General features: G+C 41.2%; 1 protein-coding gene across 1 annotated transcript; it reads left to right on the top strand.

The window, feature by feature from the left end:
• Window positions 1-9,191: 9,191 nt before the first annotated feature.
• Window positions 9,192-12,572, top strand: LOC115204738 (uncharacterized). Its single transcript, XM_029770453.1, has 5 exons — window positions 9,192-9,312; window positions 9,495-9,630; window positions 11,013-11,319; window positions 11,379-11,670; window positions 11,861-12,572. Exons 1-5 carry the CDS (start codon window positions 9,281-9,283, stop codon window positions 12,171-12,173), a joined length of 1,080 nt encoding a protein of 359 aa, XP_029626313.1. The 5' UTR covers window positions 9,192-9,280; the 3' UTR covers window positions 12,174-12,572.
• Window positions 12,573-13,222: the final 650 nt, after the last annotated feature.

Here is a 13,222-nt window from a genome sequence, read left to right as displayed (position 1 = left end):
CACAGAAGACGCCAGCACACTGGCTGCTTAAGAGGGAGACGCTACATCTAGCTCAATCCTTGGCCTCTTCAAAACCACAGGGCTATTACGCCTGCCTGTTAAAAGCTTTGAGGGAGCGAGACGTCCACTCCACACAGTCAAAGTCAGAGGGGAAACAGAGGGGAAAGCGAAGCACCCCATGCCAAGGTGACTGAACCCATTGGTCTCGCTGTCTCCATCCTGCATTCCACTTCTGATGCAACCAGTCCGAAGTCTCTAGAGCTGTTTTACAACAACTTCATTAACTGCTATGAGATGAAGAACTTTGTACTTTGTTCTCAGCATTGTGGGAGTAGAAGGTGGAGGGTAAACAGCACTATCTTGGTGTAGTACCTGGGAGTCAAAGGTCACATTACACTTAGAACTATGCTCTCAAAGTTAACTCTTCATCTTGATATTTGCAACTATAATAGAGATAGGAGTATAGCATCCCAATAGCAACGTATTGACTCTAATGTAAAGGCAAGGAAGAGGATCAAACCTTTGTGAAAGCAATGCTAAGTAATCAGTTGGTATGCCCTGCATTGGCTAATGTCCCCTGACTGTGTTTGAGAGAGTGTAGGCTACATGAAAGAAGTAGAGTCAGTAGGGAAGATTGGACATTAAGAGAGGAGGGGTACAAATCTAATAAACAGGAGCCCCCCCCCCCCCCACCCCCCCCCGGATCAATGGCCTCGATTGGAAGGCGATGGATTTAAAATTATAACCAGCCTGCACATTATTGGCTGAGTAAGCGTCCACTTGCTACTTTCCCCTCTTTCCTGTTCCTATATAGGAGTGTGGATCAATGGTGAGAGATGACTTCTACCCAGTGGGTGCACACACACATGTAAACACACACAGACCCTGTTCATAACACTCTCAGAACCAATGGATTGAGAATGGATCAGTGGAGTGTTTGTGTGTGTGTGTGTGTGTGTGTGTGTGTGTGTGTGTGTGTGTGTGTGTGGGAGGAGGTTGGAGGGGAGCGAATGGCGACGTTCCCCCACGTACATGAACAATGGCTCAATTAGAGGTCCCTGTTGATGTTATGCGATTGCTTTTCTTATGCTAATCTGTACACTTAACTAAATACTCCTCGGTAAGGGGCCCACGCTTTCTCCGGTTACCCCGCCATTTCATTATGTAGTCACGTGTAAGTAGCCCAACGCATCGACCGCCGCCGTATATCATGTTGATGGGGAGGGATAAAAGCGCCCCGCTGATACGTAAGTGGATTTCGGGGATCGTTTTCCTCTCTCCTTGTATTGGTAAAACCTCTGCTAATCAATCTAACATTTCTCCCCATTGACGGCGGCCATGTTGGATTTCTGAGGTGTGTGTGATTTGGAGGAATGTGTTGTGCTCTGGTGAGAGGAGGGGAGGAATCTGATCTGAATATGGAGAAGCTATAGAGAGAGGCTAGTTTTCTGTGTGGAAAATATTCACATACGTCTTGATTCCACATGTGGGTCAACAGGAAGGTCAAAGTAAAACCTGATCAGAATCCAGGAAGTCTAACAGTAATTAGAATCAAGGGGTTGGAGGTAGCACCGCACCGCTCTGCATTACGCCAAACTGATTTTAACATTATATGCACATAACTTGATGCTAATAAACAGCCAAGGGGACTTTAATCGTGTTATTCAATCTGAAAACAGGAGCTGTGAGCTCTGAGTAATGATACACACACTGGCAGTCCCCACTCTTTTACTGTGGGAGTTGACGTTAACAGGTACTCACATATCCTCCTCAGCCCCATTTGAACCCCACTTTGCAGATTGAGTCAAATTCCATTCCGAGGGAAAACACTTTCCCCGATGTGATGTGAAAAACCCACAGAGAGAGAAGTCAATGAGCACATAAACATGCATGCTTTAATGTCAGTAAGCGACTCCTATTATCATATGTAATCTCATGTGAAAGTTGGCCTGAACTATCCACTCAAATGATATGGCAGGTAGAGTCTGTATTGTATGTATGTCTGTGAGGGGGTGGTAGTGGTGACAGAGTGTGTGTGTGTGTGTGTGTGTGTGTGTGTGTGTGTGTGTGTGTGTGTGTGTGTGTGTGTGTGTGTGTGTGTGTGTGTGTGTGTGTGTGTGTGTGTGTGTGTGTGTTTATGGTTGCAGGCGTTTTATCTGAATGCAGAGATGTGTTCCCATTATAAAATAAGAGGCTTGGTGGAACAGGACCTTGATGTAAGTGGGGACCGCTTGCAGTAAATAAAGCACTCATCTCTTAGACTCAGGCAAAGGCCCAAGTACTTCTCCACTCCTCTTTCTCTCCTTAGCTCTCTTTCCAGCTCCCTTTACCCCCGTTTCATCCATTCCCTGCTCTCTCTTTCTCTCTCACCCCATTTTAGCTTTCTCTTTCCCTCACGCACCCTTTCCTTTCTCTCTGTCCCCTTCCTCTGTATCTCTCTCCACTACTCCCCCTCTCTATCTCCACCCCACTCTCCCCCCTCTCTCTGTCTCTCCACTCATCCGGGGGATCCCACTGCCTATCTGTCGTTACTGTAATCAACACAATGAAGGTTATTTTCCTCAGCCACTCTGACCCTCCCTAGCCGTCGCCCATCGCCCCCGGGGGTACAGAGTGGGAGATGAGAGAGAGGCTGAACCTGCCAATCACTGAATCATCCCCGCTATGGAATATAACAGATGGATGGAGGAGAGAGAGAGAGAGAGAGAGAGAGAGAGAGAGAGAGAGAGAGAGAGAGAGAGAGAGAGAGAGAGAGAGAGAGAGAGAGAATGGAAGTTTCTCTTTCAACACAGTGGTTGAATAATGGCCCCAGGCTACAAAGCTCTTACCAGTGGTTACTCCCCTGACCGCTCTCGTTTGTGGCCAGACAGAAGAGACCACCTGTAATTACCTGTTAGCTGGAGTAACTGACCTCAGGGTACAGAGTGACAATGTACTGAACTGTAGTGTGAAAGCTGCATTGGATGAGTTTGATTACCCAGGAAGAAAACTTGGTACGGTGGATAGGCAAAAAGTTTAATGAAACTACTCAAACAGTATTAAACAAAACAGTATCACATAAGTATTAGTAAGATAAGCATATGTAGTTGTAGGGTAAATAATTAGAATGTTAACCCTTTACACTTGTACCCGTATACGGGTTGAAAAAGGGAGATTTCAAATATTATTTGTCACCGAATACAACATGTGTAAACCTTAACGTAAAGTGCTTCTTACAAGCCCTTAACCAACAGTGCAGATTTGGACAATAATAAGTGCTTGAATTGGAACGTAATGGCTGTACAGTAACATGCTATACATGATGTCAGAGTTCAGGCTCTTCACTTCACAGCTCTGTATGGGTTTTGACTGACAGCCGTTCTAAACGTGAGTACTGCTCATGACAAGAAGATGCCCCCATACCTCCCGCTAATTGGGCAACTTTAGAAAATCTTTTGTTGTCTGAGTGAGGGAAATGCTGTAAATCAAGAGGACTCAATGTGTTCTGAAAGATGAGATGTTGAAGATTATAATAAATAGAGCTTTGATGTCATACAAGCAAGCCAAACACATGAGTCCAAATCTGCACTTCACATTTCCAAATCATAAAACTCATGTCATATACAGTGTCAACGTTTATGATCACTATGTTTTAATGAATAGTTACAAGATGACACGTTGTCATACATTGGGTTGTTCTTTGTTATTGTGAAGAAAATTCGCTGCAGAAGACGCACCTGAATGCACTTATGACTCCTTTCTATGCGCACCAAAAGTATTATCTGTTTCTCTGAATTGCCCTGTGAAAGCCTAACGCTGTAAGATCGTATTTTAGAACTTAGCTAGTCATTTTTGCAGTAGAACAAGCTTACAAATGATGCCCACCTGACCCAGATTGTGATTTTTAATGGATCGTTTTTGGATTACGTAAACAACAGCAATTGTTTGACGGTGGGGATGCAAACAAAACAACTACAAGTGTTGATTGATTTGATTTGATTTGTGCTTGTAGAGCTCAAACAAGTAGCTAACTTGCAGTTGAAGACTCTTCTTTGAGTCATAAAAGTGCATTGAAATTGCTTAGGAACAGTGCACACTTTGGAGAGGTGTGTGGTCACTTGGAGACACCAGTTTCCTCTCACTCAAACCCTTGTAAATATTTTGTCTTACAGTATGTTGCACCTGCCCCACATTTTCCAGGAATAGTCTTATTATGTTACTGAATGTATACAGAGTATTTTCAGATTTCGTTATGAACAAATGTGGCGAAAAGTACAGTAATTGTAAAACGCACATAAAATCAACAGTGTAATGTTTGGATTTAGTCTTGTGTTAATTAAGAGTACTGTTGTGTACTCACATTTGGTCTATTCATTTTCCTATTATCTCCAAAATGTCCCCTTTCAATTAATACAATGGTTATGCATTTTCATATTTCTTCTGTATGGAACACTTCAGTTTAGCTCTATCCATATAGACCAATTCCAACGAGTGTAAAGGGTTAAGAAAATAACACCATATTACTGCATAAGAGAGAATAAACTTTGGAGAAAAAAATGATTTCATACTGCTCAGAAGGGATATTGCTCAGAATTGATCCACACTAATGTGTGAGGCCTCTCTTTCCTCTCTCTACCAATTTTGACAAATGCTAATGCTTATTTTCCTAATAGTGTCCTACTTGCTGCAAAACCTTCCTCATTACCTCCTGCAAAATGGCCGACGCAGAGCAAGGGATTACCTAAGCACACATTTAGGGCTGCAGAAAAATGGACACCTCCACAGATTTATTGGCATTTATTAGAGTTGTTCTTGTTTAAAGCATAAACCTCCCACTAAAGGCATAATTGAATGGGCTGTTTCTCTGGCACGCGCAAACCATTACCAAGGAAATGTATGTATTTAATACATTAGAATAGAAAATGAATTTAAAAAGAAAAAGCCATGCGGGATCACATTATCTTTCCTGTCGGCAGTTTTCGAGTTCAATATTTGGCAGGCTCGTCAGTAAATGAAATAATTATTTCAATTATTGTACAGCATTAAATGATAGTTTGTGGAGAAAGTGGTGACAGGTCTGCAGAGCTATAGCACTTCCCCTGCCTCTGACTCCTCTGTCAGTTTTAATGAAGAAACCTCTCCACATTACAGTGAGAAAGACAGTGTGAGCGAGAGAGAAGAGGAGGAGAGAGAGAAAAAAGAGAGAGAGTGGGGGAATTCTTAGTCTACCGTTTCCTGTAATTTCCTATTCACGTGACATGCTTAATGACATTGTTGCAGACTTATGGATAGCGCCCTCCCTATGCTTTAAGAGGTGTTAGGGAATTCTCACTGCCTACAAATAACTTATTTTTCACCTCGCTCTCACAATATGTCTTGGCTTTCTGAAGGTAAATGCTGTTGGCCTTGAACAACGAGGTTCAATGCTAAATTTTGTAAATAACGGTTAGAGCTAAAATACACTCCAAGCCTTGCTGTACAATTCTATTTGACATAGACCTCACAGATGCATTACTTGCTGTGATGTTGTACATTGGACAGAGTGGCTGATGGATTCAAAGCACTTCACATAGATTGTTCCACTCCTCCCACTCTCGCCTTGTGTGTCATGTGTGGAAATATACCACCAGTCGCTAAAGCCCTATCAAGGAGCCTCCTAATGTTTGCATTAGCCCCCCTGCTAGATGCCCTGTCCTCCTGCACACAACAGAATGCACTCTATAAATAGCCAATGAGGGGTGGGCCTCTTTAAGCCAATGGATCCTGTCCATGCCGCCCATTTAACTCCATCCCCTCCATACAGATACCAGACCTCTTATCCCTGCAGCATTAACCAAATTAAAACCAACCTTCATTAGCCAACAATCCCATTTTACCTGGTTTGCAATATAATGTATATAAGTGATGGGCTGAAAAATCGTTACAGTTACATGTCGGGATTTAATTTTTTATTATATATCGTATCGCATCATTTTGACAATATAGCAATTTTATTTTTGCACTAGTTGCTGTACCAGCACCAAAATGCCAGTATTTTTCCTTCATAGCTTGTCCTCTGTGTTCTTTTTGAATAGGAAGCTAATTGGTTTTCAGCACTTTTATTTCCATGACCGATCAAACCTTGGTTTCTCATGGCTCTCGCTTGTCCCTTTGCAGCAGACATATGGTGAGAAATATGTTTGGAATATTGAATCACAATAAAATCACAGTATCGAATCGCAGTACATATAGAATCGTGATAATCGCAAAACATATTGTATCGGTTCCTAAGTATTAATTAAAACCAACCTTCATTAGCCAGACAACACCTAGCTGATAGAAGCATGAAAACCAGGCCTGGCCCAAGGACACGGCAGTATAAAAGGACTAGCATGAGCTTAAAAAAGTAGCGGCACCAGTAAGGCCTATCCTTCATTTGTATTTTGCTAATGTGCCAGCCCCTCTCACCATACGTGGCCCACTGCTCCCAACACACGGTGAGTAATTACTAACACTCAACCTCCATACTGCACTTCATCAACATGGCAACACCAGGGGAATAAATTCCTGAATAATACAGCAGGAATAATTCATATATTGGTCAACCAACACAACTAATGGGCAAAGCGGTGTTTAGCGCCAGGAGTCACATGACATTTTGCCAAGGTTACGCTGTCTGAGAGAAATACCAAGTGGAGGGACTGAGATATCCAGGATGCAATGCAGCAGTGCCGTCTCCTCAGAGTTTCAAAATGCACTATTGGGAGATGGATCTCAAAGCAAAGTGAAACATACAGTGGTGTATTGCCGAAATGTATTGGTCGTATCCCTCACTGTACACAGTCTAAAATATGCTTCTGATTCACACCTGTCTACAATGTGTCTGTTTGTTTATGTATATGAGAAAAGAAAAGCACATTTTCTTTCTAAGCAGAGTTGCAAAGAAAAAGCCATATCTCAGACAGGCCAATAAAAAGAAAAGATTAAGATGGGGAAAAGAATACAGACACTGGACCGAAATGTACTCTGCTTAGAAGTCCAGCATCCCGGAGTCGCCTCTTCACTGTTGATGTTGAGACTGGTGTTTTGTGGGTACTATTTAATGAAGCTGCCAGTTGAGGACTTGTGAGGCGTCTGTTTCTCAAACGAGACACTTCTAATGTACTTGTCCTCTTGCTCAGTTGTGCACAGGGGCCTCCCACTCCTCTTCATATTCTGGTTAGAGACAGTTTGCTCTGTTCTGTGAAGGGAGTAGTACACAGAGTTGGATGAGATCTTCAGTTTCTTGGCAATTTCTCGCATGGAATAGCCTTCATTTCTCAGAACAAGAGTAGACTGACGAGTTTCAGAAGAAAGTTCTTTGTTTCTGGCCATTTTGAGCCTGTAATCGAACCCACAAATGCTGACGCTCCAGATACTCAACTAGTCTAAAGAAAGACAGTTTTATTGCTTCTTTAATCAGAACAACAGTTTTCAGCTATGCTAACATAATTGCAAAAGGCTTTTCTAATGATCAATTAGCCTTTTAAAATGATAAACTTGGATTAGCTAACACAACGTGCCATTGGAACACGGGAGTGATGGTTGCCGATAATGGGCCTCTGTACGTCTATGTAGATATTCCATTAAAAAATCTACTGTTTCCAGCTGCAATAGTCATTTACAACATTAATAATGTTTACACTGTATTTCTGATCAATTTGATGTTATTTTAATGGACAAAAAATGTGCTTTTCTTTCAAAAACAAGGACATTTCTAAGTGACCCCAAACTTTTGATTGGTAGTGCACATGAACAAACAATCCCATTTTACCTGGTTTACAATATAATGTATATTAGTGATGGGCTGAAAAATCGTTACAGTTACATGTCGGGATTTAATTTTTTATTATATATCGTATCGCATCATTTTGACAATATAGCAATTTTATTTTTGCACTAGTTGCTGTACCAGCACCAAAATGCCAGTATTTTTCCTTCATAGCTTGTCCTCTGTGTTCTTTTTGAATAGGAAGCTAATTGGTTTTCAGCACTTTTATTTCCATGACCGATCAAACCTTGGTTTCTCATGGCTCTCGCTTGTCCCTTTGCAGCAGACATATGGTGAGAAATATGTTTGGAATATTGAATCACAATAAAATCACAGTATCGAATCGCAGTACATATAGAATCGTGATAATCGCAAAACATATTGTATCGGTTCCTAAGTATTGTGATAATATCGTATTGTGCGGTCCCTGGCAATTCCCAGCCCTACTGTACATCGTGGCAAATGTTTCATTCTTTAGGCCGATTTGTTTCAGGATGCAGTCAATCGCTTCCAATGGTGAAACAATGGAGCGTTGCGATACATGAATTGGATGTATGTTCCCTGGTTCAGAGCAGCCTGTTCATCACTCTGTACAGTAGCCCATTTGTCTCCATTGTCACCTTTGACCTGGAGGCAAATGGTGATAAAAGCACCCTTCATTGCATTGGACAATAAAAACGATAGGGAGCTTCTCGAGTCAAACGGCACAGTAAACAAACATAAATAAAAGAGAGTGGGAATCAATGGAAGAGACTCTGTAAAAACAGGCCCAGCACTGAGCACATACCAGACCTAGAGCAGCACTGGAACACACAGTTATAATATAAACTATGGTTCCTCTAGCAAAACAAATGATATAGATCATAATCAAAATACACTCACAGTGTATCAAGGTAATAACATTGCTATATTAGGATGCATATGATTTAACAATGCCGAAGACGTAGTTCTGAAACCATATGTGTCTAATGATACTACATCTAACCCAGTTCTTATCTGTGCTCTCTGTCTGGGCTCTCTTTTACTCTGCTGTGAACAGAATATTCAAGGAATGAGGAAAGATAAGGTTTATTTTTGTTCCTTGTTGCTCTTCATAAAATGTTTACATAACTCTGACCTTACTTTTTAACAGATGAGAATACAAATGATTATAGCTTTTCTCTCTCTCTCTCTCTCTCTCTCTCTATATATATATATATACTGTATATATTAATAAAATCCACATGCATGTTTATTTTTCTAATGGGTCCTGTGTCCCTATTGATTCACATTGACTGAAATCTAGTATTGGGGATTATGTTAAGAGATTGTGCAACATCTTGTTTACTGTAATACAGTAGTACAATGTCATTCCGGGAAGTGCTTATTAGAATTACTGTTTTACATACTTCAGTGATAAAATATGCAAGCATTGTAATTTGTTATTAACCATATCTTCTTTACAGTCCAGGTGCTGAGATACATCAGCTCTACAGACTCTATCTGGTTCATTGAACGTTATTGAGAACTGAAATGGAAACCGTCAACAACACAGAGTTCCTGGGGTAAGTGAAACTAATAGGTATTATCATTTACATATACAAAAATCTAATGAAAAACATTTTCATTTTATAACATCTATATTTAATAACAACAAATATATACACTTGATTTTATAAAAAACTATTTTCCTGGAATAATCATAATTATAATCATAATAATGTAAGGGATTATGACTACCTTGCAGGGACTTTACACTGAACGGTGACCATCCTCCAAGATTGAAAGAGACGATCAGTAGAGACAGCATAGTGATCAACCCAGCACCACCTGCAAGGTACCTGCTGAAGACCAAGCGGAAGGACGTCGATGGGAGGGACGGAGTCCGGAGATGGACCATAGTGTCGTGTCTTTGGCTATGCCGGATTAAGTGATATGACATGCTAACTTATAAAATTATTTCTCTGTAATTAATATTACCTGATTAAGCTAATCATGTAAATGTAATTAACTAGAAAGTCGGGGCACCACAGAAGAACGTTTATAGAGCCGTTATCTTCCGAATAAACTCTTAAAATACTTAGTAATATTTTACATCGATAGCAGTCAATATTAACCCTTATCTTATTTTCAGTCTCATAATGAAAGTTGTAAATTCTTGGTTATCTTCACGAACCCTGGCTAACAAGTTGAATCAGCAATACAAAATTGGGTTTAATTATTTATTTACTAAATACCTAAACTAATCACACAGAATTACAAATACACAGAATACAATGATGTCATACAGAATTCATCCCTGGTTAACGGAACCTGTATGAAAGCTGGTTACACAAAGGAAAGGGGGTTGGGCTTGAATGAAAGAGCGGGAAGATTTAGGAACACAGAAACAGCAGCTATGCTATCGTAAATACATTATCTTATGCATTCTAAATTACCGCCCATTTGGAAAAGGAAAATGCAATAAATATTTACTCTGAGCTGCGCTTCGGTAGATTGGTCGTAGATGCTGGCCGGGTTGGCCAACAGATCTTCCTGTAGTGGAAGAATGTCAATGGTGGTAAATTGGATACGTGGTGGTATCTTCGTCTGGTTGTTAGACTGGATCCGTAGTCCGTCCTTTCCTAGCCCACGTTAGCAGCGGCTAACTCAACGGCTAGGAAGTATCACTTCTGTAGTGAATAAGCTCAAAGTTCATACCAGTTCATACCATAGCTCACGCCGAGGTTGGCTTAGTTGTCATGTGTCCTTCTAACGTAGAGGCTGCAGACCTCCCATACTGGAACATGGTGAATGTCTTTTCGTCAAAGGCTTATATAGTGGAGAGGGGGGAAGGGGGTGTTTCATCGTTTATAACCCCATGTCTCTTCACAGGGTTGGGCCACTGATCGGGCAGGGCACTTTCCTTATGAAAACCCAATTCTCTCATTTGGAAGCTAAAATTACATTTAATCTCCTAACAAACAATTTCAATATCAAACATTTCAATTGCATAACAATTCCATGTGACTCTGATAACTAGAGGGTGTATACTTTCTCAGGTACAGTTTATGTCGTCCTGTCATCAATCATAATGTCCCAGATAACAATGAACTGACCTCCATACTCATTACGTTATCAAGCATATTTCCAACTGGTTTTATTATGTAAATATGGTTCCTTTCCCCATTTGTTTGATGTTCCCAGACTCTTTATATTTAACAGGACAGCAGTCCTTCAGTAGGGTCAGTAAGAGAGGGGAAGGGAGAAAGGTATTTATGGGGGGGGTCATAAACCTTACCCACGGGCCAACGTCATGACAATAGGAAAGCACAACCCTTGCAAGAGGCACAAGACCCTGCTGATCCTAGGAGAGGTTGGGGCAGGGAAGACCACACTAGTCAACGCTATGGTCAACTTCGCCATCAGAGTTAAGTGGGAGGATAATGGCAGGTTCCAAATCGCAGAGCATTTCAAAGACAGAGAGACGTGTTGGGCTCACGATCCTAGAACCAATGCTGTGACAGCCTATGAGATCTTCGGCTGGGAGGATGCTGAGTTGCTTTCTCTCTCACCATCATTGACACACCTGGGATAGAGGACAGAGATGGACTCAGACCTTTGATAGAGAAACTAAGAATGCTGCTGGAAGAGGAGAGAGTGGACAACATCGACGCTGTCTGCCACGTGGTGAAGGCAACGCAGAACCGTCTGACAGAACATCAGAGAAACATATTTGACGCGTTCCTGTCCCTCTTGGGCAAGGACATGAAAGACAACATCATCACCCTTATCGCTCACTCTGACGAGACCAGACCGGATGTTCTCGACATCATCATGGACTACAAACGCCTCGGCGACAAGGTTCCGGTTCACTTCACGTTCAACACTCACCTCTTTCAGACCAGAAACCCTTTCTATGACAATATCTATGAGACAACATGGTAAAACGGCATGAAAAGCATGAGAGGATTCTTTGATAAGCTAAATGGAATGCAACACCAACGCACCAAGCAGACGATAGAGGTATTGGTGGAACGCTTGAAGCTGGAGGACTGTTTCAAACATGGAAGGATCCCTTCAGAGGTGGTAGCAATCTGCTGCTGAGATGAACTGCCATACCGGGTGCGTAGCTTGTCAACCCTACTTCTGCCAAGTCATGTTACAAGGGAAATGCACCATGTGCCCACAGAGATGCAGTCACAAGAAACATGTCAGAGGACACAAGAGATATGCTGACGACCATAAAAATCTGAGAGCTCACCTCACAGAATGTTTCCAAAATATGAGGAAGAACGCCTTGACGCCTCACTTGGAGCTGAGTCTCAAGAACCAGATTCAGCGTGCCAACGAGAAGGGAGACAAGCAGAAGTTGAAGGAACTTGAGGAAAAGAAAGGGACAATTGCCGATTTAATCAAGAAGAATATGGACTTGGAAAGAGAGTAGGGTGAGAAATTGCTGTGAGATCACATGCGCCGAATACAATACCGTGAAATGCTTACTTACAAGCCCTTAACCAACAATGCAATTCAAGAAATGTGAGTTGACCTTTACATCAGCTTAAAGAGGTCAGTAGTGTAGTATGAATGATTTGTTTGCCAGTAACCTTTACCATATGTTAATTAATCTTTAATCGTTCTGTCATATTTTTCCAAGTCACATACTGCATGTCATAAAACATGCATCACCTAAACCCACAACTAAAAATATGATGTACTTTTAAGGCCCAATGCAGCCGTTTTTATATCAATATCAAATCATATCTGAGAAACAATTAATGACCTTACTGTAATAGATTTCCATAAAAAATAGCAAAACCTGCTTTTTTGCTAGGATTGTCTGGAAGTTGTCTGCATGGTCTGAGTGGGGAGGGGAAAACTGAAAACGACCTGTTATTGGCAGAGAGGTATGGAACTCTCTTTCTTATTGGTCTATTAACTAAATTACTGCATGGTGATGTCACCATGGAAAGCTGAAACTCCCACCCATGCAAACCTGATGATTAGAAGGTCCTGTGTAGATTGTCTTTTCACCCACCAACTATCAGGAAAATAACACTGATCAAATGTTTTCACACTTTTAGTGTTAGTTTCATCAGCTGTATATAACACAAGAAAACAAAATGTTGGCTGCACTGGGCCATTAACGTTATCATTTACATGGTTTGTAATTAAATGTTTAATATGTGATCAACATCTTTACCTGTGTGTGTTAACCATTTAAAAGGCCTCATCTAGGGCGGTTAGAGCATTGGGCCAGTAAAATAATTCCCCGAGCCGACAATGTGAAAAATCTGTCAATGTGCCCTTGAGCAAAGACCTTAACCCTAATTTGCTCAACGGCACAGTATTACTATGGCTGACCCTGTAAAACAATGTTTCACTGCACCTATCTGGTGTATGCGAGAATATACATTGAACAGTTTTACTGAGTTACAGTTCATATAAGGAATCAGTCAATTGCAATAAATTAATTAGGCCCTAATCTACAGATTT

This window comes from Salmo trutta, chromosome 12 (assembly GCF_901001165.1).
Source record: "Salmo trutta chromosome 12, fSalTru1.1, whole genome shotgun sequence".
NCBI classification, from domain to species: domain Eukaryota; kingdom Metazoa; phylum Chordata; class Actinopteri; order Salmoniformes; family Salmonidae; genus Salmo; species Salmo trutta.
The sequence above is the reverse complement of the archived record's forward strand: the minus strand, read 5'-3'. Positions and strand labels throughout refer to the sequence as shown.

Excerpts from the sequence above, each read along its gene's own strand:
- LOC115204738 (XM_029770453.1), top strand. The coding sequence starts at position 9,281 with ATGGAAACCGTCAACAACACAGAGTTCCTGGG. Across the intron at positions 9,313-9,494 it reads AACAACACAGAGTTCCTGGG|GGACTTTACACTGAACGGTG; the intron begins GTAAGTGAAACT and ends ACTACCTTGCAG. Across the intron at positions 11,671-11,860 it reads AATATCTATGAGACAACATG|TTGTCAACCCTACTTCTGCC; the intron begins GTAAAACGGCAT and ends CGGGTGCGTAGC.